This window comes from Lytechinus variegatus, chromosome 10 (assembly GCF_018143015.1).
Source record: "Lytechinus variegatus isolate NC3 chromosome 10, Lvar_3.0, whole genome shotgun sequence".
In the NCBI taxonomy this organism is placed as follows: domain Eukaryota; kingdom Metazoa; phylum Echinodermata; class Echinoidea; order Temnopleuroida; family Toxopneustidae; genus Lytechinus; species Lytechinus variegatus.
Genome location: NC_054749.1, coordinates 11,414,516 through 11,440,735, shown reverse-complemented (window position 1 = coordinate 11,440,735; position 26,220 = coordinate 11,414,516). Strand labels below are relative to the sequence as shown.

Sequence of the window (26,220 nt, the reverse complement as noted above, 5' to 3'; positions counted from 1 at the left end):
ATCACCATTACCAACACCAAAACTACCATCATTATCATCATCATCAGTATCCTCATCATCATATCACCATGACCAACACCACCACCACCACCACCACCATCATCATCATCATCATCATCACAATCACCATTATCACTAGTGTCATCACCATCAGCAGCAGCATCATCAGTGTTAGCTTCCTCCTCTTCATCATCATATCACTATTACCACATCATTCTCATCATCATTAGCATCATCATCATCATTAGCATCATCATCATCATCATTAGCATCATCATCATTATCATCATCATTACCACCATCTTCATCATTGTCATCATCACGATTATCATCAGTATTATCAGTAGTATCACTATTATCACTATTACTATCATCATCATCATCACCATCACCATTGCCATCTCCATCATCACCATCATCGTCATCGTCTCCATCATCCTTATCATCATCTATGTCATCATAATCATGACTGTTAACATCATCATTACCATCATCCTCTTCCTCGTCATTGCGATATTCATTGCCACCATCATGTTTGGCGTCATCATATTTCACTTCATCCTGCTCTTCCATCCCATGACAGAAGTGCTCGTACCTTGGTTGGTTGCGGACGTGCCTTACTGGATGTTGCCGGGTAAATCAGTTTGTGTCCATGTGCACCACTGCTTCATGTATACGTAGCTTAGAAATGTTCAAAGGGGAAGTTTCACATGACAGATCTACACCTTTAAAGCAACTTCATAAGATGCATTCTAAATTATTTGAAAATTGAGAAAGAAATCAAAAGAATTCATAGATATCAATAATGATATCCTTTTCCTCCTTATTTCCCTTTCTTTTCATTCTAAATAATATAAAAGAATTTTTTTATCCGAACAAATAAAAAATAAATCAAATCCATTTTTTTAAACATACATTCTATGGTTTATATTTTTAGGATTTGGTGTAGTACTTCAAAGAAATATCCAGGAAAGAACATAAGAAAAATATTAGATTATTTCTATTAAATTGGCAGCTCCAGACAGTAAAAGCTATTTATTCTACAAGGGAAAAAACAAAATTTTGCCTTACCTGATTATATTATTCTTTACAATGGAAAACTTCTAATGATATTGAAACAAATTATGACAGAAACTTCTTTTTTTTTCCTTCTTGTCTAAATGAATATGTGTTTGCTGTGCAAACAAAGACACAGGGGCCAGTATTTTGAACTCAGGTTTGAATCAAACCCTGGTTTAAAGTTGTGGTTTAACTATGGAGAGCTAATGGGGGGAGGGGAAATCTCTACAGTACACATTAAGATTTTTAACTCATTTGACAGTTAAATTTTCCATAATTTGTCTGTGAATGATAGCAGCTGAAGTATTTTTTCTTCATTATGAAAGCAAAATAAACAAAATATTAAACATAAGAAATATACAATGTAAATGGAATTTTTGAATTTTTGGCTCCCATAATTTTTGAACAGAGTTAAACCTGACTTCAGAATATGGGCATGTGGGTTTTAAGAAGATTAGTTATTTTGAAGAGTTTTAGCAATGACGATGGATAGAAAAGTGCATGAATTGAAGCATGTTTCACATAGCATGCAATGCATTGCAATGTTGATACACGCATTTTGCTGTGAAAGCTGAGATGGTATTGCACAGTATAAATTGTATTTTTGTTTGTTTTATTTTTATCACCATACAACACAATAATCATATTGACAAAACGCTTAAGTAACATAAGAAATGGAATGCACAGTAGAAACAAATTATAAACCAAAAATGTTTGAACTGCAATATCTTGGGAATGACAAATTGTTGGAGTAAAACACGTCTTTTTTTGAATAATTTGTGTGTCTTCGAAATCTATAGTCATTCGTTTAGATTTGGTACGTCTTTTTACCCTTCTTAATATAAAAAAAGTTCACCCACCAAAAGCCTTTATAAAGATCAAATAAAAACTTTTTGTCTATGTCTCATCGTACATAAAGGTTAAGTAGGATAAAGAAATATCAAAGAATTTACATAGTATTTCCTTCAAAAAGTAAAGGCATTCTAAAATAGAAATGATAGAAAGAAATTAAAATGATTGAATAGTAATCAATGTTTTTAGATTGGGTGTTATAAGATTCAATCCAAAGAGGATCAAAGGATTTAAGTTCATAGGTGCTCTAAAACTAACTCCCTCTATTCCGTACTTAACCTGGGAACTATTTCATGAAGTAGTTCATGAATTACGCACTAGCTAGTTTACGTATGAGTGATGAACTTGGGAGAATTTTAATTAAAGGACTTGACAGGTGTAAAATATGTTTTATCCTATAATACCATACCATAGGAACAGTTTTCTTAGCCAATCAAAATTGAGAAAAGTTGTCAGATGAAAAAAAAATCAATGGATTACTCTCTTCTTGGGTTCCAAATCAGATTCTAAATCATTTTTAATCCCATGAGCTGAAGTTGATAATCAATTCTTTGTAGAATATCTTTGTTAATCAATCTTTACAGATTAAAATCTGTTTACTTGAAATCTGTTTTAATTCAAACTTTGTTGATAAAAGTCTTTGTTAATTGATTCAATCTTTGAAAATTGAAATCTGTGTAATTAACAATCAAAGTTTATGATTAGAATCTTATTAGAGTTATAGGAAATTGACTTCCACTATGTTGATTTAAACATGAATAATAGATTGAGGTACATGTATCACATCAAGCACAAGAACATGTCACCAGTAGAGCCTAAGGTTGTTTGTACGATTTTTCATAACTTACAAACAGCTTTCAGAAAAATTAGAAAATGTTGCCACCTACCTGATGTTGCTATTCATGGTATAACTTGTATAAATTCATCCGTTATGCAATGAGACAAATCCAATCAAATCATTTCCAAGCTAGCTTTTCAGAAAGCACTGCTCATTTTAAGACAAATAGTTAGATACAAGCTCAAGCATGCATGACCTGTGAAATTTGCTTCATATATGTGTTTGTATTATTACATTTTATTCTGACACTAATTTGATTTTCTTCCGACAATAATTTGATTTTCTTTTGTGCATTTTCATTATGATTTTTTTCATTTTGATTTGATTTGATTTTTGAATCTTGAAGTTAACTTTTTGACATGTGTGACCCACGTACGATGCATAATATTGTGACAGTCTGTGGCATTTGTTTTGCTGATGGTTATGTTTTAATTTTAATTTTATTTTGCAGTGACAGATGACTCCATTTTTGTGGTCATTTGAAGCCAAGATTTTGTTCAAATATTGATCCTGTAGCTACATGTATATATTGCTTATTTAACATTTATTTTACAGATGTCCGTTTCAATTTTTGTTAGAACCATCAATTCTGTTGCTATTATGTGAATGAGAGTGCAGCAATGTATTTTCAAACTGAAGTAATGGATAATTAGAAACTATGAAATGAATGTATATATTTTTTTCAGTAGGTGAGATGACGGAAACAGTTGATAAATGTAGAATGTGTAAGGCTGATTCCACCTATCATACGCAGAATTCATTGTGAATTGTCTTACATTTAGGCCTAAGTGGAAATACATGTGAACACCATTAAACAGGTGTTATTGGAACGGTATTGAATGGCAATAGTTATTACATTTGGTTACACTTTGTAATTCCGAAGGTTCTTTATTCCGAAGGTTCGTTATTCCGAAGGATCAATAATCCGAAAACAAAATAAGGTTCGATGTTCCGAAGGCTTGTTAGTCCGAAAAAGAAATAAGGATCGTTGTTCCGAAGGTTCGTTAATCCGAAAATGAAATAAAGTTTTGTTTTTCTGAAGGTTCGTTTGTCCGAAAACGAAATACGGTTCGCTAATCATTACATTTTCGGACTAACGAACCTTCGGAATTACGAACCTCATTTTGTTTTTGGATTAACGAACCTTCGGAATTACGAACCTCACTTTGTTTTCGGACTAACGAACCTTCGGAATTACGAACATTCGGAATGACGAACCTTCGGAATATATCCGAACCTTCGGAATTATGAATGTATGCGATTACATTTCTGTTTCTTACATTACAGTTATTTTGATACATATCTCACATAATTAGAACAAAACAATTCCTTTGGTCAAATTTTATGTGAATGTGATGCTGGAATATGTACATAGTATGTTGATAACTGTGGAATTTCGAACAATTAGGAACTCTGTTTTTTTTTATAATATACTTTATGCTTTGATTTACTTATTTATCTTTGAAGAAAGCATTATATTGTTCTGAGAGAACAATTGAAAGATACTCAGACCCGGCCCCCCACCATCGGGGATTAAACTGGATTAAAAGCCTTTATTATTTCTACTACTAATACTTTATTGAATGTTGTACTTCTAGACTTTCATTACATCAAACAGTATGGACAGTACTATATTTCTTCATGCATGTAATACAAAGGATATATTCAAAGTGCAATTCCATGCAGAAAGTTTAAGATGTATCGCAGAAAAGTCATCTCCATGCATTTTTAGATGTTTGAACAGTTGCATGCTAATCTAATTAAAGATCATGTTATAGTTTTCAGTTTATTTTATTTCTTTACCACCATCTCCATTATACCTGATCATTCTTCATGAAAATGCTACATTTATCCCTCTCCTCCCTCAACAACAGAGTGATTAATGACATATTCTCAACCTATTCCCAAATCTTGCTACCCTGGTGATATTTTCCTTTTTCGCCATCATGTAGAAAAAGAGGAAAAATTCATCCAAGAGTAATAACAGAAATGCAACAGGTGAAGAAAAGGATGACGGGGATGTAGATTATGATGACGATGGGGATGACGATTTCACACGAGATTGCTGTTGCATCCGGGTAATTGATAGTCGCATGTACATTGTATATCATCAAATAATTTTATCATTGATTTGGGTAAGGGTCTAGAATTCATAAAATGTTAGAAATGACAGAAAATTTTTCAGTCAGAAGAATTGAAACCAGGTATTTACATTTTTTCAGGTGTTGGGCATAGTTGGATATTTTAGATGGAAAATGAAATGAAGCATAAAATTTAATCTCATATTGAAGGGTTATGAAGCACAATATTCATCCTCAGCTTAAAATTTCATGAATAAAAGTTTTTTATTCCTCCGGCCACAAAATCTTTGAGGTATATGATAATGGAGATACATATGGCAAGTTAAGACATGCAGTAAGTGGGATTTTCTGAGGACAGTATTGACATTTAAGTTTCTTTCTTTGCAAAGATTAGAATATCTGTCCATCTTTTAGGCTTTCCAGATGTATATGGATGAGGAAATATTGAATAATGTTATATATCTTTTTTTACAATTTAAAATTGATGGCTATGTGTACCAAAGAAATTGTCTTAAACATGATTTAACCGTCAACCATCATATTTTGAAGGAATTCATTTTGCTGTGCTTTTCCTCTTGATTTTGTGAAAGAAGAAAGAAACTGATCTACCTTGTTGCATATTTTTTCCCAATTTTATTTTTATTAAAAACAGATAAATTTATGATTATAAATTCATGGAAGAAATGCTGTGTATACTATTACAAATACCATTAAAAAGGAAAATACTCATCCTCATATTTTCTCCTATTACTTTTGCCCCATATCCCAATCTTGTCATGTCATGCATTTGGCATGTTGAAACCCTTGCTTGTTATTGAACATACCTGCCTCCAATGATCCCCGTTCATCTGCAAATTGGCAACTCCTCTATGGGTGAGTTTCATGCCTAGAAAGTATGATCATACAGTTGCTGGGGCCACGGCTCCAATTGTGTGCAAGTAGCATAGAGATCTCATGGTAGCCATGTAACCTGCATCACTATATCTGCTCTATTTATACCCTCATGCTCCAGTTTCATATATATTTTCATGTACATGTTTCCACAACTGTAAAAAGGAATGGTTAATATGCAGTAAATGTACATTTCTCATATGTCAACATCTATATATGCCATATAACCGTAGTATGTAGTCTATGTTATTCTTCATTATAGCTGCAATTTCAGTCATTCATATATTCTATATTCCTACATGTACATGTATATCCATATATTTTCACACCTGTTGCACAATAACAATATGTTCTCTAGTTTGCATCATATACTTATATATATAATTATACTGTCTTTAAGTAATTCTTTTTAAAGAGAAATAAGGGAGTATATCTTTCCTCTGCTTTTGTAATCTTTGATACTTTGTCACAGTTGTTTGATTGGTATAATTAATTATATAAAAATACTTGGAAAGTACTACATTCAGATACAACTTTTTGCGTCTTTGGTTTTCAATACCTTAATTGATCGACCTTTTTCCTGTAAATTATGTTGCATTTTAACGATTGAAATCATATCATTGTAAGGTAATTATAGTATTTTCAGAATCAATTTTATCAAAATTATTTGTATGAAAGTAAAATATGAAAATAATGTTTCAGGGTACGTTTATGCTGCTAATGGCGACTTTTATTGATGAGGCTTGTTTGATAGAGAGTTACAATTGTTGGAACTACGCCATTGTGGCAATTACCATGGTAACATAACTCAGCAGCCAATCAAAAATCAAGGTTTCTATGTTATTCACAATAATGAAAAAAATTACAGTATTTGAAAGTCTTTATGGTCTAGCGAACTTGTCATCGCCGAGGGTGAACTAATATCCTATTTTCACCTATAATTTTTTTTCACCGTAAGAATTCTGATTGTATTTCCGCAATGTTTTCTTTTTCAGCCACACTACTCCTAACCATATTCATTTATCTATCATATCTAGCAGATTTTATATCACTTTTTCATGTCGCTGTCACTAATCTCAGTTTTCTCCTGATTTTTTCTTCAGTTTATTCTGACAGATTCTTGTCTTCTGTCATTGCCGTTTTCACCAAGTGCCTTATGTATTACATTTTCACATATCTCTCTAATACTTACTGTATGTGGTACTAAATGTAACTATTCTGGCTGATGCCTTTTTCATAAAGACCTAAAGCTATTATAACTTTGCCATTATTGTAATGATGTAATGTTACCGGTGTGTTGGCTCAGTTGGTAGAGTGTCGGGGTTTCAAACCCAGGCCGCGTCAGACCAAAAGACGTTAAAAGATGGGAGTTGCTGCTACCCTATTTGGCGTTCAACGATTAAAGGGATAGAGCCTCGTCGATCTGGCGCTGCACAGTGGCTGCCGGGCCTACGATCAATTGGGCAAAGTAAATATTTGGAGTATTTCATTTCATGTCTATTTCGAACAATAAATTATGGATTTTCATTTTCATAACAAGACTTATTTGTCAGCCAATTACAATCAAGGATTCCCTGGAAGTTGCAATAATGGCAAAGTTACAACAGTTGTAAGTTTTGATGAAACAGGCCTCTGTATTCTGGTTATGGTCACATAATATCTGAGAAGGTGATGATTAGATGTCTGCTTCTCTTATATACTTCAAGCATAATAACTGTTTTCATAAAACATAATTTCATGGCAACGTTGAGTACCAGTTTATTATAATGATGGAATTAGCAGTGTTACAGGAAATTTTAAAAATGCAAAATTTATTCAGAAGTTTAAGTTGAAAATTAATTGTGATTTTCAATAGTGTAATGTGGAATAACCCAAATGTTTGAATTAGACGTCTTTGATTTCATGAAAAATCATTTTCTTTATATGATCACGATTTAAGTAATTGGAGACCTAAAATATTGTTTTGAGAGGGGAGAATTTGTTTGAGGACCTTTGATGAAGGTTCTCTTTTATTACATTTTTACTCAATTTTGGAAAGTATTATTCATTCTTCAGTTAATTATTTATTGTTCAATAAAATTTCAATCCTATCATATTACAAAATGTGATTGTTACATGTTTTTGTCTCACCTGCGAAGCAAAGTGAGACTATAGGCGCCGCTTTTCCGACGGCGGCGGCGACGGCGGCGGCGGCGGCGACGGCGGCGGCGGCGGCGGCGTCAACATCAAATCTTAACCTGAGGTTAAGTTTTTGAAATGACATCATAACTTAGAAAGTATATGGACCTAGTTCATGAAACTTGGCCATAAGGTTAATCAAGTATTACTGAACATCCTATTAGAGTTTCATGTCACATGACCAAGGTCAAAGGTCATTTAGGGTCAATGAACTTAGACCATGTTGGAGGAATCAACATCGAAATCTTAACCTGTGGTTAAGTTTTTGAAATGTCATCATAACTTAGAAAATATATGGACCTAGTTCATGAAACTTGGACATAAGGTTAATCAAGTATCACTGAACATCCTGCATGAGTTTCACGTCACATGACCAAGGTCAAAGGTCATTTAGGGTCAATGAACTTTGACCGAATTGGAGATATCTGTTGAATTCCCATCATAACTTTGAAAATTTATGGATCTGATTCATGAAACTTGGACATAATAGTAATCAAGCATCACTGAAAATTTTGTGCAAGTTTCAGGTCTCATGATTAAGGTCAAAGGTCATTAGGGTCAATGAACTTTGGCCGAATCGGGGGTATCTGTTGAATTACCATCATAACTTTGGAAGTTTATTGGGCTAGTTCATTAAACTTGGACATTAGAGTAATCAAGTATCACTGAACATCCTGTGCACATTTCAGGTCACATGACCAAGGTCAAAGGTCAATGAACTTTGGCCGAATTGGGTGTATCTGTTGAATTACCATCATAACTTTGAAAGTTTATGGATCTGATTCATGAAACTTGTACATAAGAGTAATCAAGTATCACTGAATATCCTGTTTGAGTTTCACGTCACATGATCATGGTCAAAGGTCATGTAAGGTCAATGAACTTTGGCCATGTTGGGTTTTTTTGGTGAATAACCATCATATCTCTGTAAGTTTATTGGTCTAGTTCATAAAAAGTGGACATAAGAGTAACCATGTATCACTGAACATCTTGTGCGAGTTAGAGTAGTATTCAAAGTCAGCACTGCTGCTATATTGAACCGCGTGATGCAGGTGAGACGGCCAGAGGCATTCCACTTGTTATAGGGTATACTTCATATTAGGTTCCATTTATATCTGCTGGTGTAGATTCAGGCATGCACCAAAAATCAGAGTCAAACTATAGGTTTTATAGAATTCATTGTACATGTATAGTCTCTTGGTGATAACATTCTAATGGGGGGGGGGGGGGTTCACAAACATGTTTCCACATCTATTTCTTTGCATTACATGTATATCATCCCCCCCCATCTTGGGGCATTCTGCATAATGTATAGACTACTATTGATAGCAACATTGCTATTGATACCAACTTCCATGCTGATCTTCCACACATCCTATAGTTTGAGGTTCTCGTTGAATTAATAACTTGTGATAAAATGATCTCCGGCACAAAAGTGAAGTACTGACATAGTAGTACATGTAACTAACCATTTAGTAATTAAGCCTATAATACATACACACTGGTGTCTATGGAAAATATGCGTTTTAGAAAAATCTGTCAACCTCCATGGGGTTAAAAGGTACACGATACTCCTCTGGTGACATGCACTCATTTTCTAATTGGTATATTTACATTTTTGTCATCTTTCTTCGTAGTTTAGCCATTTCTGCCATGTATTACTTGTGTGTATTACTAAAAAAGTGTTCAGTCATTGAGATATTTCAGTTTTCTTTCTGTGATTTTCCATGTACATGTACGTATGAGTAATAGTTTATTACAGGCATACATGTATATGAACACTAGGTGAATATTGATGCAATTTCCAAAGTGTTGTAGACAGGGGCCGGTATGCTGAACCGTTGCTTTAGAAGTAAACTCTGAAGTTGTGGTTTAACTATAAAAAGCCAAATGTGACACACACCTCTAAGAATATAAGTTGATCTTATAAGTTTTTGTTTTAAACTCTAATCATTTGCAACTGTGTAGGAATGTTGTACTAAAATACCATCAAGGCATGGGGAATGAATGCTGTAAACTTATTAGAAAGATGCAATGTACACATAATTTTATAATGTATGAACTGACATAGGCAATGGTCTCAGTTAACCCTAGCTGAAGTTAGATTACAGACCAGCACTGTAAAAACTATGGTGTTAAAACTGACACCAGTTGGTGTAAATAGAGGACCACACCCTGAGGTGTTAATATTACACCCTGAGGTGTTAAAATTACACCCTAGAGATTGAATATAACACCAAAGGTGTTGTAATAACACCTATACATGTTCAACTAACACTGTCAATTCAACACCGGTGTAAAATAACCAGTGTGGTCCTCTATGTACGGGTTAACACCAGAGTTTTTGCTGTGAGGGAAAATAGGCTCCTTCCTCACTCAATATTCTACCAAGAACACACTGTACATTATATAGCTTTTATACGTAAGTGAATGATAATCTGAAGATATTTAATCAATTAATAACCAGTTGTAAATGTGAGAGCAAGTTCGTTTTTGTCTCACCTGCGAAGCAAAGTGAGACTATAGGCGCCGCTTTTCCGACGGCGGCGGCGACGGCGGCGGCGGCGGCGGCGGCGTCAACATCAAATCTTAACCTGAGGTTAAGTTTTTGAAATGACATCATAACTTAGAAAGTATATGGACCTAGTTCATGAAACTTGGCCATAAGGTTAATCAAGTATTACTGAACATCCTATTAGAGTTTCATGTCACATGACCAAGGTCAAAGGTCATTTAGGGTCAATGAACTAAGACCATGTTGGAGGAATCAACATCGAAATCTTAACCTGTGGTTAAGTTTTTGAAATGTCATCATAACTTAGAAAATATATGGACCTAGTTCATGAAACTTGGACATAAGGTTAATCAAGTATCACTGAACATCCTGCATGAGTTTCACGTCACATGACCAAGGTCAAAGGTCATTTAGGGTCAATGAACTTTGGCCGAATTGGAGATATCTGTTGAATTCCCATCATAACTTTGAAAATTTATGGATCTGATTCATGAAACTTGGACATAATAGTAATCAAGCATCACTGAAAATTTTGTGCAAGTTTCAGGTCTCATGATTAAGGTCAAAGGTCATTAGGGTCAATGAACTTTGGCCGAATCGGGGGTATCTGTTGAATTACCATCATAACTTTGGAAGTTTATTGGGCTAGTTCATTAAACTTGGACATTAGAGTAATCAAGTATCACTGAACATCCTGTGCACATTTCAGGTCACATGACCAAGGTCAAAGGTCAATGAACTTTGGCCGAATTGGGTGTATCTGTTGAATTACCATCATAACTTTGAAAGTTTATGGATCTGATTCATGAAACTTGTACATAAGAGTAATCAAGTATCACTGAATATCCTGTTTGAGTTTCACGTCACATGATCATGGTCAAAGGTCATGTAAGGTCAATGAACTTTGGCCATGTTGGGGTTTTTTGGTGAATAACCATCATATCTCTGTAAGTTTATTGGTCTAGTTCATAAAAAGTGGACATAAGAGTAACCATGTATCACTGAACATCTTGTGCGAGTTAGAGTAGTATTCAAAGTCAGCACTGCTGCTATATTGAACCGCGTGATGCAGGTGAGACGGCCAGAGGCATTCCACTTGTTTTACTTTACAATTTAAAGATAAAATTCTTAATGTTAATTTTTTTGTAAAAGCTGGATAAGTAATTTTACTGATTGTCTTTATTTCACTATTCAATCCAGGATTGCGACTGTATAAAGTGTTGTCCAGAGCCTAAGGGATGTTTCAAAACGAGAGAAGAATACTCACTGTATCTCCTATCACCAAGAAACAAGTAAGCTGATTAGATTTTAAGGAACATCTGAAGGGAATAGAGAAGAATGGGAATGAGTAGACGGATAATAAGGAGGAGAAGGAAAAGGAGAGAGAGAGGAGAAGGGTAAAAAGAATGAGGAGAGGTCGGAGGATGGGAAGGGGGAGGAGGAGAAATAGGAGGAGAAGGAGGAGAAATAATGTAGAATAACAAATGAGAATGAGTAGAAGGATGATAAGGAGAAGAAGGAAAAGGAGAGAGAGGAGAAGGATAAAGAGAATGAGGAGAGGACGGAGGATGGGAACAGGGAGGAGGAGGAGAAGGAGGAGAAATAGGAGGAGAAATACTGTAAGTAACGGTGTATTAACCGCACCTTTTTCTCGGCGGGATAGTAGCAAAAGTCGGGGGTGCGGTTTATACACGGTGACGGGTCTGAGCCAGCCCGCCGTAACCCCTCCCGTACATGTACGTTGTCTGCCAGTTCACAACACATCGAGTGGCCGGGCGTAGCCGCCCAGGCAATGTCGTTTTGAGGGGTATGAGCCGCGGGTAATGGGAATCGATTAATTAAATATTGTCCATAACAAACGCACCCACCTTCATGACACTAATTTTGACTTTATTCTCGATTCAAAGTAGTGAAGTTCCCTGGCTAATTTAAAAGAGACGCCAAGCACACTCGGTAATATTTTGTCACCGCTGAGTGAGAGTTGAGTGAGCTTAGAGATTGCGTTGTAATGTGGTTATAGTGCGACTTAAGCTGGCGCTATAGCTATTCAAAGTCCCGTTTCGCGCCAGCTTGTTTTTTTTCCTTCCTGTTTGCTTTTCATAAGATACCATGTAAGCCACGCACGAGAGAGACGGCACAAAGCCGTAAAAAACAACTGGAAAAAATGTCAATTTCTTTGTTTCTTGAACCTTCCTGTAATCCCGTATCCAAAATTCATGCTAAGACATCGAATTTCTGAAATTGATTGTGAGATTTTGATGCAAGAAATGTGAATGTTTCTTCCTCCTACGCTGGGAAAGACACAGATCATGATTTGATAAAATGTACTGGCATGACTGGTACTGTATCGTAGTTTGCAATGTACATGTAATGGCAGTGCTGTGTGTGTGTACACTGTGACTGTGAGGTGAGTGTATAAGTTACCAATATTGTCGGGATTGTTCTTTCTAATATTTGTAGATGAATTGATCAAGAACAGCAGATTTCCGCATACCGGTAATCTCTTTGGATACTTTGAAATCTTAAACTTAGTTTTGTTTCTTCGTACCTCAAATAAGCATGTAAATATGAGAAGAATTTTTTTTTTTTTTTTTTTTTTTAGTCCAAAGTTGGGGGTGCGGTTTATACACGGGTGCGGTTAATACACCGTTACTTACGGTAATGTAGAATAACAAATGAGAATGAGTAGAAGGATGATAAGGAGGAGAAGAAGGAAAAGGAGAGAGAGGAGAAGGATAAAAAGAATGAGGAGAGGACGGAGGATGGGAAGGGGGAGGAGGGGAAGCATCAGAAGAGGGAAGAAGAGAAGAAAAGGAGGAATGGGAGAAGAAAGATTAGGAGAAGAAGAAGGCAGAAGTGAAGGGGGAGAAGCAGAAGAAATCGGAGGACAGAAGACTTAGGAGGAAATAAGAAAAAGAGAGGAGAAATAGATATTTCAAGGACAAGTCCACCACAACAAAAACTTGATTTGAATAAAAAGAGAAAAATTCAACAAACATAACACTGAAAATTTCATCAAAATCGGATGTAAAATAAGAAAGTTATGGCATTTTAAATTTTCGCTTCATTTCATAAAACAGTTATATGCACATCTCGGTCAGTATGCAAATGAGGAACTGATGACATCACCCACTCTATTTCTTTTGTATTTTATTATGTGAAATATGAAATATTTTGATTTTCTCGTCATTGTCATGTCAAATGAAGTTTCATTCCTCCCTGAACACGTGGAATTCCATTATTTTAACATTTTGTGCTTCAGGCAAGGAGGTCCTAATCGTCAAATTCGTAAAAGATTGAAATATTGTATAATTCAAACAACAAAAAACAAAAGAAATAGTGAGTGAGTGACATAATCGACTCTCTTATTTGGATGCAACTGGCTCGTTCATATAACTATTTTGTTAAAAATAAGCGAAAGTTTGACTTGTCATAACTTTCTTATTTTCATCCGATTTTGATCAAAATTTTCAGTATTTTGCAAGTTTGATTTTTCTCTATTTATTCAAACCAGCATTTTTCTCAGGTGGACTTGACCTTTAAAGGATTTGTGAAAATAGACTGCGAGGGTAAACGCAAGTGGAATATAAATGGATTTTGAGATGTAGAATAATAAAACAATTCTATCACATGCTGCTTCTGTGCTCTCACAATCACTGACATGGTTAAATACCATCTTGTTTTCATAGGACAAGGAGGAAACTACAGCATCTGATAGCTCAGAAGTGGTTCGATTACGCTATTCTCCTCATCATCTTCTTGAACTGCATCACATTAGCTATGGAGAGACCGGCAATAGAACCAGACAGTGTGGTAAGATATATCTATATCTGTACTTCTTCAATTTGCAATCAGAGGAATATGATGCAAAGGTCCAAGGACCAAAACTGAACATGCTTACAATAATTACAACATGATCGTCATTGAAAAAACACACTAACTGAACACATTATTGAGCATCAAATGTAGAAATATATATATACATGCATATACAACAAGACAACTTTCATTAATAAGAAGCAGTATTTGATTTGATTTATTGTTTCACATTCCACAAAAACATACATTTTGAACACAATTATGAATACATGATGACAAACAATACATAGTTGTAGTATTTAACAAGAAAATACAATTACGTGAAATATGAGGAACCTATTAAAAAGCAAAGCTTGTAAACATATAGGTTCCCAGAAGGAAATAATCAAGGATTAAAAACTAACGCAATGAATCGACATCAATAAAATGAAAATACTCAATACATTATAAAGAGATCTACAAGATAGTCACTCTTGCATACGATTGTAAAAGAAATATTTTCAGCCTACATTTAAAAGAATACAGAGAGGGCGCCTGAATTATATGGGTGTCTAAATTATTCCAAAAGGAAGGCCCTGGGTGTCTAAATTATTCCAAAAGGAAGTATAATGTCAAGGAGTAAAAGTTTGATCACAGAAGGAGTCATATCATTAAGGTATTGTAGGTTTTCTTCTTCATAAAAAATAAAAAATAAATTGTCTGGAAGATTATGGTTTACTTGTAAGGAACTATACAGAAATCTTAAGACATTTCCAAGAAGAAGGCGGCTATCCGATACATACACAATGCCAATATCAAATCTATCTATGATCCAGGACCAGTATTCGACTCAGAGCACTGGCTCACTTCATAAATTACTAAAAATTTCACTTGGATTAATGAAGCAGATATGCTTAGCCAAGTATTCAGATCACTTCTATATATTTTGCATTTATCAGGCCAAATTTTTAGGCTAAATACTTACTAATAACCATTTTGACATTATTAATAATAATAATAATTGGATTTATATAGCGCTTTTTCCAGAGGATACAAAGCGCTGTTAATTGCATAAGACAAGTTAAGGTTTATGGTTATATAAGTGTATTTTGAGATGTTTTTTTGAAGAGGTTAAGAGATTATTAAGCCTAATTAAGCCAAATAATATGCTATGTATTTGTCCACCTGTGTGCATTATGATCAACCTGCTCTCATTAATTTTAAGTAGGCCTTAAGTTGACGTTGTTACCACTTTTGTATGTTATTTGCATCTGAAAGGAATTAAATTCAACCTAAGTGGTTTGGTTTCAGTGATGGACCTGAAACATGAATCTTGTGTAATTTATTTTGAATCTGTCTTTGGTTGATAACTTAACACTCCTTTGAACATTGTTCCTTCAGGAGAGGAAGTTTCTGACCATCTCAAACTACATCTTCATGGCCATCTTCTCCCTGGAGATGCTCGTCAAGGTCTTGGCAAAGGGGTTCCTCTTTGGCACCCATGCCTACCTCCACAGTGGCTGGAACGTGATGGACGGCAGCCTGGTCATCGTGTCGTGGATCGACCTCCTCATCACGGTGGTGTCGTCCAGCAGTCCGGAGATCTTCTCCATCCTGCGTGTCTTCAGGTTGCTGAGGACGTTGCGACCTCTCAGGGTTATCAGTCGTGCCCCGGGCTTGAAGCTGGTGGTACAGACGCTCCTCTCCTCTCTCAGGCCCATCGGTAATATTGTCATCATCTGCTGCACCTTCTTCATCATCTTTGGAATCCTGGGTATTCAGGTAAGAGGTCCAAGCGAGGTGCCGTAGCCGAGTGGTCTAAGGCGCCTGACTATACATGGAAAGTCCGGGGTGTGATCCCCGGCTGCGGTACCTATGCCCTTCAGCAAGGCATTTAATCGGCAATGCATTTTTATCCTGCATTTAAATAAATGAAAGTTCTATGCGCATTCTTGGTAACGACTAGTGCACTTGTTTAAAAAAAAAGAGGTCCAAGGTCAAGAGATCAAAGGTCATCCACTAGTTATATCAAATAATTGCCAATGTCTCCCATGCAATTTTCAAAAAATATGTAACATGATAACAATGGTTGGAATTGAGTATGTGAATACAAAAAATACCAAAGACCATCTCTTGCTCAAATTGAGTTAAACTTGGGAAATCTTTTGCTTATACATGAGCCCATCTTGTGCGCAAGTTATATCCCAGAATTCCGTCCAGAAGTACGCACCTATAAAGAATAAAAACGGGGCAAAATCCTCCTTGGACAGACACAAAAATAATTTTGATTTACTTCAAATAAGCAATCATTGATCATTTCTATATTCATATACTCAATTGTATATTTTTGAGAATAATAAGTTATTATTCAATGTTGAAATCTAATAAGAAATAACAATTAAAGAATCATATAAGATGATAAAAAATATAATAAAAAGCAGTGAGAAATCATTTATTAAATGAAGTATAATCATTGTTTCCTTTTGTTGTTTCCCACTACCGGCAGTTGTTCAAAGGCCAGTTCTACTACTGTTCTGGTCCTAACGTCCGTAACATCAAGAACAGGACGCAGTGTGAGGCCAACAGTGAGAATGAATGGATCAATCAACAGTACAACTTTGACAACTTAGCCCAGGTATGGTCAACCACTACCAGGTATGGTAGAGGCAGAGCTGCCAAGTAGTACGGATTTTCAGTATTTAGTACTGACGAATGAGAAGAATACTGATGGTTTCATGCAAAATACTGATTTCTCAAGTCTCAGTTTTATGTGGTGTCCTATGGCATTTCTTTGAAAATACTGATTTCCTCGCCAAAATACTGATTTTCAAGCCTTGAAAATACTGAAATGTCCTTGTTCAGGTTGGCAGCTCTGTAGAGGTGTTGTGGCTCAGTGGATAAGTCTCTGGACTGAACCACAAGGTCTGGGGTTCAAATCCCACCACAGCACTAGCATCCTTTGGCAAGGCATTTATCTACATTTGCCACTCTCAACCCAGGTGTAGTAAATGGGTATCCGGTAGGAAGGAATTCCTTGAATGCTTGATGCGCCTGATCAGGGTAGCTGTTCTAAAGCTGGGGTAATATTATGCAGCGCTTAGAAACATTTGTATTAAGCGCTATATAACAGCTGCATATTATTATTATCATTATTAACTACTAATCACAGTGATCAATATTGATTAAGATTATACTCTGAATTTGTAGGTAGATAATGGATTAAAAGATGTTATACAGTATGATGTAAGATTCAAACTTGACCTGTCTTTGTTCATTTAGGACTATACATATCCTTATGAATTAGCAACATTCAAGTGTTTGTTTTTATTTCTCATTGTAATTTTGTTTTTGATGGCATATTTTTGAAGATGAAAATGTTTCCAATTGAAATAACTTAACGCTTGTATCTCTATACTGATGCATTTTAGATGCCCTTTATAATCCCCTCCCCCCTCCAATAAAAAAAACCTGCAAGGTATTGCAGTAATGACTTATCTTGTCTTTTATCTGACTTCTCCTTCAATTTTGTTAATCAAAATGAAGATGTCTCCTTTACATGATCTGTTTCATATTATCGAATAAAATATAATTTTGAATTGTGTTTTGTATGTTGCAGGCTTTGGTTGCTCTGTTCGTCTTGGCTTCTAAAGACGGCTGGGTAGATATCATGTATAATGGTATTGATGCTGTAGGCGTGGACCAGCAGGTAATTTGATTTTCCTTCTAACCCCAAATCCTGCATAGAACATTGAACTCTCCCTAACTTTAATCCATTCAGTCTATTCCTGGCCAGAATAGTGTGGTGCAAGATTTTCACATATTCCAATGTTTTGGGTGTACTTCTGCATTTAGAAGAAGCCTGTGTTGTTTGTCGGAGTAATCAGTAAACTGATAATAGATCTGCCATTATTGGATACTCCATGCTTGCTTTCGTGAGAAATTAGCCATCCTAACCAGCTGTGTATGGCTTTAAAGTTGAGGTCTGTATATTATATTTTTCTGCGAATTAAACAATTATGAGGACGGGGCGTCCGAGGAGGGTCAGGTTAAAGGAGGAGGATGCACCGAATTGAGGAAAGTGGAGGGAAGGGATGAGGGTGATCTCTTTGGGAGCGAGGTGAATCTAGCAACCCCTGTAATTGCAAACCAAACATGATTTAAGACCTGAAAGACTGACTGACTTAAATTTCTTAAACACAGTATCATGAGTAAATATGGTGAGAAATTTTGCACAGCAAGTGTCCTTGTGACAGAGAGCTCTTGAATGTACCTATTCTGATTACTCTTTCAATGGTGAAATAAGATGTTTCTATTCAATCTTCCAGCCCCAGAGGGATCACAACGAATGGCTGATTCTCTACTTCATCTCCTTCCTGCTCATCGTCGGTTTCTTCGTCCTCAACATGTTTGTGGGCGTGGTCGTCGAGAACTTCCACAAGTGTCGGGAGGAGCAGGCGGCGGAGGAGCTGAACCAGCGGATCGAGAAGCGGCAGCTGAAGCTTCAGAAGGCCAGGCAAAGTAAGGCCGCCGCTGCTGCTGGCGTTACTATATACGTGGACCCCAGTGAGCTTGCGAATATGACCCCCGAAGAGAGGGCTAATTGTCAGATTGGTTCGTACGAGATTCAAGATCCGTTTCGCGGATCATACTTTTTTGCATCACCGATCAGCTATATACGCACATCCCCATGCCAGTATATCATTCATACAGCAGCCACTTCAGCAATGTTTTGGGAACTTATAATTCATATTGAAGGTCAGGGTTAAGACTTAATGGTGGAGGGTCATATGCAGCTATTACTCATTCCTCAAAGGTTTATGAAAGGAATTCTTGGTCAAGTTATTGTTATACCGAGGTTTTTTACCTGACTGCTAAGAAAGCACGAATGCCTGTGAGCAAGCAACCAGAAGACCAACGGCTTAAGGTCCTATCCAAGGGACCTGGTAATGAGGATAAATGCCTTACCAAAGGGCACTAGCGCACCATTTGGGAATCGAACCCGGGTCACCGGAATCCGAAACCCCCGCTCTACCGACTGAGCTGAATAGTGTTTATCATGTGAGGGTCATACAGATCAATTTCGTCACATGGTGGTCATATCATCTCTCGGGTTAAGTAGGTCAATTACAGTTCATCACCTTAAGGGTCATAGGTCAATTACAGTTCATAACCTTAAGGGTCAGAGGTCATTTACAGTTCATCACCTTGAGGGTCATAGGTCATTTACAGTTCATCACCTGAAGGATCATATATATCAGATACAGTTCATCACCATAAGGGTCGGTGACACAACATTTGCTCCGGCGACAATTGCTCCGGGCTTTATTTCGTCTGAGACATAGGGTTAGTGTTAGAGTTGCAATAGGGTTTTATGTTAGGTTTAGGATATAGTGTTAAATCCAGGGTTGAAGTCGGTCATTTCATTAGTGTGTGGTCAGTAACAGTGGAGCAATTGTTGTCACCCGAGCAAATGTCACGCGAACCACACTTGAAGGGTCGTAGGTCACTTACAGTTCATCACATGAATTAGGGTCATAGATCACTTACATTTCATCACCTGAATTAGGGTCATAGGTCACTTACATTTCATCACCTGAATTAGGGTCATAGGTCACTTACATTTCATCACTTGAATTAGGGTCATAGGTCACTTACATTTAATCACCTGAATTAGGGTCATAGGTCACTTACATTTCATCACCTGAATTAGGGTCATAGGTTACTTAGTGTTCATCACTTGAAGGGTCATCACTGAAGTTCTTTACCTTAAGGGCCATACATATACATGTAGGTCAATTTACAGTTCGCCACCTGAGGGGTCATTTAAGTCCATTGCAGTTCATAACATGAAAGGTCGTATAGGAAAATTACAGTTCATCACGTGAACACTCATTTGGAGGAACATGTAAAGGTCATTGTATTTCATCACACCTTTTTCATTCAAGGGGTCATCAGTTTATTTTATTTATGGGCTTTCCTGGGATAACTATATAGATATTCTTGTACATTTTGTGTGCTTGGGTGTGTGGTGTGTGTGTATACATGTAAGTTCAGTATGTTATAATAATTTGTGATGGGTCGTGTGGTGTGTAGGTTCATCAGAACATAATGGTAATTTGTATTATCTGTGATACCCACAGCAAGTAAAGAATATATTTGATGGATGAATGTTCCATATGGGAGTATATTTCATTGATGATACATACAGAGAAATATCGGAAATGGGTTTCTTTTCAACACTGTGACACAAAAACTTTCTAAGAACCTGAATGCATTTTGCCTAAACTTGTGCAAATTAGATTAAAGACATGTTATTGGTCCATCCTTGAATCAAAATATTCTTAAGATACATGTATGAGATAATTGACCTTGCTTTTCATTGTCCTCAATTTGTCTGCATTTTCATGGGATACTTTGAAAATACATGTATATTTTTTATTGGATAATATGGATATATTTTACTTTTTTCACTGTTTACAGAATATATTTTGACTTATCATATCTGGCTCTGTGTTCAAGATGTATTTTTAAAAAGTGTGTATATTTCTATACATATCCATTGGAATCATTGTTCTTATAGCCATCCTTATCATCTAATAGCCTTGCTATATGAATTGATAAAGTAGGTATACCATTATGCCGATCAAAAATCAAATTATCTTTGAGATTTTGTTGCTTGCTTTTCATAGCATTCACGGATCAGCACCACAATACAGTCTTTTCTTTATCAATTACTACAGACCAAGTAGGTCTTTACGCTCATCCACTTCTGGCTACCTTGTTATTCCAAAAGTTTCATAAACATGGGGGGAAAGTTCATTTGCTTTTGTGTGCCCCGCTTTGTGGAATAGCCTTTCTGAAGACATTAAAAAAATTGTACCTCTGTCAAGACTTCTAAAAATCTTCTGAAAACTTTTATTTCACTCTTAGCCTTTTATGCGCCTTGAGCACTCTATAGAGTGGATTTGGTGCTCTACAAGTCACATTATTATTATTATTACTATTACTATTATTATGCAGTTCATGCAATATTTAACAAAAATGCCACACAAAACTTGACTATAGCTTTAAAGGAATGAAGGTAAGAATGAGCTTTGAATAAATATTTTAAAAATCATTAATTTTGCCTCCTATCAAACGTTATCATCAGGCATACACTTTTACCATTATCTCATTTTATTGCAAATTCCATAAGTTATGATTCTAAGAGTTCCTTCTTTTTGCATTTTGTACAAACATGACATGATTTTATAAATAAAAAAGTAAGCCATTTCACGTATGTTACATTATATGTAGGCTTATATGGATAACATTAATAATGATGTTTAGAAAATTATGGAGATATTACTCCTTTCCTCTTCTCACCTCATTTTGCCTTCTGTCCGTCTTTATAATTCTCTCTCTCTTCTTCTCTCACTTCCTCCTACATTTGTTTTGATGAGTATCTCTGACCCGGGGGGTGGGGGCCCAGTTCCATTCACGAGTGGATACCATGCGCGACCATTGGGTCTCAACACGTAATTTCCATATTCTGAAAATGCACCCCTTAACAAGTACTGACGTGTGAAACCCTACTCTTAACAAGTATTGGAAACAAAACGATACTCTCGGCAAATATTCCCCGAAATGAACCCCTAAACAAGTATAGGAATGTTTTATTGTTACGGGTCCTTCGGTCGTCGGCTTTACCTTATTTGGTTTAGTTTGACCCCACCTTCTACACCTCGCGCAAATCGGACTCTAAACACGTAATTTTCCTAGTGAAATAGATACCCTTTTTTCATTATTTTTGTGTTTTTGACACCCTTATCACGTTACGTACGTAACGTGCCCTATTGTGAAAAAGACATCCTTTTACGTGTTTTTTTGGTCGCGCATGGTATCCACTCGTTAACGTAAGTGGCCCCCCCGGGATCTCTGATCAAAACTACCTCTTTTTCCTTTCTCTGTTTTTTTCTAAACTTTGAATATAATTTACTTAGAAGTATAATGGTTAAACACAATCCTGAAATTCAATGTGTAAAGGGCATGGCCATTTCTTCATAAAGCCACATGCCTGGAAGACAGTACAAAGGTTATTAACATTTAAAAAAAAGGCACAACTAATCTCCAAGGGAGTGAAAGGGGGCATCGATGCCGGTCAACAGGATATCAAAGGTCATGGCCCAGCTACAATGGCCTTGGATTTATTTAAACAGTGGTGAAAACTTGAAACGATTGGAAATATTAATCTTATCAAGATGACCAACATCCATTCCTCATCTTTTGTTCTTCGCAGGGTCACTGGAACAGCCATACTACATCAACTACTCCAAGACAAGGATGTCGGTTCATAATATTGTGATGAGCAAGTACTTCGATTTGGTGGTAGCCGCTATTATATTTCTCAACGTCATCACCATGGCGCTTGAGTTCTACATGATGCCTCAGGTTGGTGCCAAATTTTCTTTTCTTTCTACCAAAAAATTAAAATCTCCCGATTAAAGCTGGTATTCAGAGAGATTTTATAGAGTTTTGTGAGTTTTTTTCAGCAAAACAAGATTTGTGTATGTGATCTTCCCTACCAAATCTTTAACATTCTATTCCATGATCCATGGCAGCTTTAAGTGTAAGTCATGATAAAATACCTGTTTTTTTATTACAAAGGCCAATGATAATATTCAATCATTTTATTTTATTCTGATAGGTAATGATTGACGTTATGACGTACTTAAACTATATATTCACCGCCGTATTCATCTTGGAGGCCTTATTAAAGATTTTTGCTCTTGGAATTAAAAGATACTTCAAGGACGGGTAAGTATTAACTCTCATCTTTCTCATTTTATCAATATGAGTTTTCTCTCTCCCATGAACTTTTATCTTTTTCTAAACTTCCCAAACTTTATTTTCAGTGCCATGTATAGTTATCAGGGATGTGAGAGTTCAGATTTTTATCTGATTTCAGATTTGTTTTTGTTTTGATTTCGGCTTAATTTCAGCTTTTTGGGGGCTTTCCTCTGTACAAAAAGTATGGGAGCTCTTTCTATTTCAGACTTTTTTAACACTCTTAAGCTTTTTTCAGATCTTTTTATTTGTGACCACTCACACCCCTGAGTTATTGATATCAACTCTCCTCCAGTCCCACTCTATCTTTTCTCTAGTATTTCTTTCTTTCTTTTTTTCTTTCTTTCTTTCTTTCTTTCTTTCTTTCCTTCCTTCCTTCCTTCCTTCCTTCCTTCCTACTTACTTACTTACTTACTAACTTACTTACTTACTTACTTACTTACTTACTTACTTACTTACTTACTTTCTTTCTTTTCTTGTGCCTTGTCATTTTTACCTATTTTTTTTATTTCTACAAATACCTTTGATTTATTTTCTGTTCAGTGGTACTTCATCAAATGACAACATTAAACATTCTGGAAGGCATATTTCTGTGTTCTATTCTTCTTTCAATAATGTATTTTTGTAATTTAGAGATTTGAGATCAGAGTGGTGTTTTGTAAAAATGTTCATCCCCTGCTTGGAAAAAAATAGTGATAAAATACTTTTTGAATACCCCCAAAAGAAACCCCCGAAAATATATTTTTAGGGTATTTTGTTATAAAAAATGCAATAGAAATAATTTTTTCTTGTATGTTTCTTGGAATGCCAAATACTGTATGTCAAAAATATATTTTCTTGAGTATGTTCGTCATGTCCAATAAACTATGATTTTTTACCACCGAAAATACCATGAAAAAAACATTTTTGTCTACTCTTCCTGACTTTCAATAATTTTGGGCATGATACATGTATTAATAGCATGCAATTTAAAGACTACAAAGTATATTTCTTAAGTTTTTGTTCTGCATCTTAAAGAGAAAATAATATAAAGATATATTTTTCTTATATCTTTTAAATAGCTCATATTATGTTGATTCAATTTTTAGGGTATTTTTAAAAAAATTGTTCAAATTCACAAGAATGTTAATAATGAAGATGAAAAAGAAAATCCTTTTATTTGACATTCCAGGAAAATACCCCAAAATATGCTCTTTTTTAGTATTTGTTCCCAAAATACCCTAAGAATATGCTGCATGTATTTTAGAGTATTTTTCAGAAAAATATTCTAAAAATATGCATTTAAAAAGAATACCCAGAAAATATCAGGAAAATATGATAAAAATTTCCAAAAACGACTAGGGTTAAGTTATGCATGACTGGAGTAGGAGAGCATGTTCTTAGGTGCTAAGTCAGCTACATAGGGATATATCTGCATGAGAAAGGGACAACACCATTTTAGATAAATGTATTCTTAATCAAATCTCATACAGTTACATGTACCTGTATATCCCATCCAAAACCAGGTATTCATGAAGTGCCATTATCAAACTGCAAAATGTGCTTAATTCACAAAAAAATGTTAACGACATGTACATGATTCTAAATGGTAAATAAGAAAATTATGAACTATATGTAAATATGGCTGTCAGAACTAGGAAACAGAAAGATACATGTATTTAGTTGAGTTCTAAATGTTGTCAGACACAAACATCTTGTACTTTAATCGCAAATTCACTAAAATGATGGCATTTGCCAAATTTTTAATTTTGTTTTTAACAGATGGAACCAGCTTGATATTACGATAGTGTTGCTGTCAATTGCTGGTATAGTGTTAGAGGAATTAGAATCTAACATCATACCTATCAATCCAACCATTATCAGGATTATGAGGGTGCTCCGTATTGCTAGAGGTGAGTCCATCCCGCATACATTCGTAATTTCAAAGCTTCGTTATTCTGAAGTTTCGGATATTCCGAAGGCTCGTTAAGTTTTTGAAATGACATCATAACTTAGAAAGTATATGGACCTAGTTCATGAAAATTGGCCATAAGGTTAATCAAGTATTACTGAACATCCTATTACAGTTTCATGTCACAGGACTAAGGTCAAAGGTCATTTAGGGTCAATGAAATTAGACCATGTTGGAGGAATCAACATCAAAATCTTAACCTGAGGTTAAGTTTTTGAAATGTCATCATAACTTAGAAGATATATGGACCTAGTTCATGAAACTTGGACATAAGGTTAATCAAGTATCACTGAACATCCTACATGAGTTTTATGTCACATGACCAAGGTCAAAGGTCATTTAGGGTCAATGAACTTTGGCCGAATTGGGGATATCTGTTGAATTCCCATCATAACTTTGAAAGTTTATGGATCTGATTCATGAAACTTGGACATAATAGTAATCAAGCATCACTGAACATTTTGTGCAAGTTTCAGGTCTCATGATTAAGGTCAAAGGTCATTTAGGGTCAATGAACTTTGGCCGAATCGGGGGTATCTGTTGAATTACCATCATAACTTTGAAAGTTTATGGATCTGATTTATGAAACTTAGACATAAGAGTAATCAAGTATCACTGAACATCCTGTGCGAGTTTCAGGTCACATGATCAAGGTCAAAGGTCATGTAAGGTCAATGAACTTTGGCCATGTTGGGGTTTTTTGTTGAATAACCATCATATCTCTGTAAGTTTATTGGTCTAGTTCATAAAAAGTGGACATAAGAGTAACCATGTATCACTGAACATCTTGTGCGAGTTAGAGTAGTTTTCAAAGTCAGCACTGCTGCTATATTGAACTGCGTGATGCAGGTGAGACGGCCAGAGGGAGGGGAGAGGTCGTACAAGTATAACATCACAATTAGATGGTGATTTTCACGTTTTTTTAACACATTTATTGAAAAAATTTGCCCCCCCGTACTTATGTGGTCCCTGTTTTTTGAAACTACATTACTCAGTAAGAATGTGAAAGAATGGATGACAAAGGGTTAAAATATCATATATCAAATCTGTTGATTATTGAAGATAATATTTTAAGAGAAAGAGTTTCAGGTTTGATAAGTCAAGTTCTAAATTTTGGACAAATTTTAATGTACAATCTGGAAAAAGCTTTTGAAAAACTGCACACAATAAAAAATATCTCGATGGCATTTTTTGTCTCACCTGCGAAGCAAAGTGAGACTATAGGCGCCGC

The 26,220-nt window shown here is 35.6% G+C and overlaps 1 protein-coding gene across 12 annotated transcripts in view; it reads left to right on the top strand.

Annotated features, from left to right (window-relative positions):
- Positions 1–26,220, top strand: part of LOC121422981 (voltage-dependent T-type calcium channel subunit alpha-1I-like) — a 143,971-nt gene that overhangs the window by 85,063 nt on the left and 32,688 nt on the right. For 10 of the 12 annotated variants that reach the window (XM_041618239.1, XM_041618238.1, XM_041618246.1 and 7 more), the window contains 10 exons: positions 4,702–4,827; positions 11,633–11,706; positions 14,104–14,227; positions 15,614–15,994; positions 16,719–16,847; positions 17,829–17,918; positions 18,538–18,823; positions 22,491–22,642; positions 22,899–23,008; positions 24,800–24,930. In XM_041618239.1, coding sequence (XP_041474173.1) covers positions 4,702–4,827; positions 11,633–11,706; positions 14,104–14,227; positions 15,614–15,994; positions 16,719–16,847; positions 17,829–17,918; positions 18,538–18,823; positions 22,491–22,642; positions 22,899–23,008; positions 24,800–24,930 — 1,603 coding nt within the window. Of the gene's footprint in view, positions 1–4,701; positions 4,828–11,614; positions 11,707–14,103; positions 14,228–15,613; positions 15,995–16,718; positions 16,848–17,828; positions 17,919–18,537; positions 18,824–22,490; positions 22,643–22,898; positions 23,009–24,799; positions 24,931–26,220 lie in introns of all 12 variants that reach the window. The other 2 variants (XM_041618242.1, XM_041618243.1) reach the window with 2 other exon arrangements.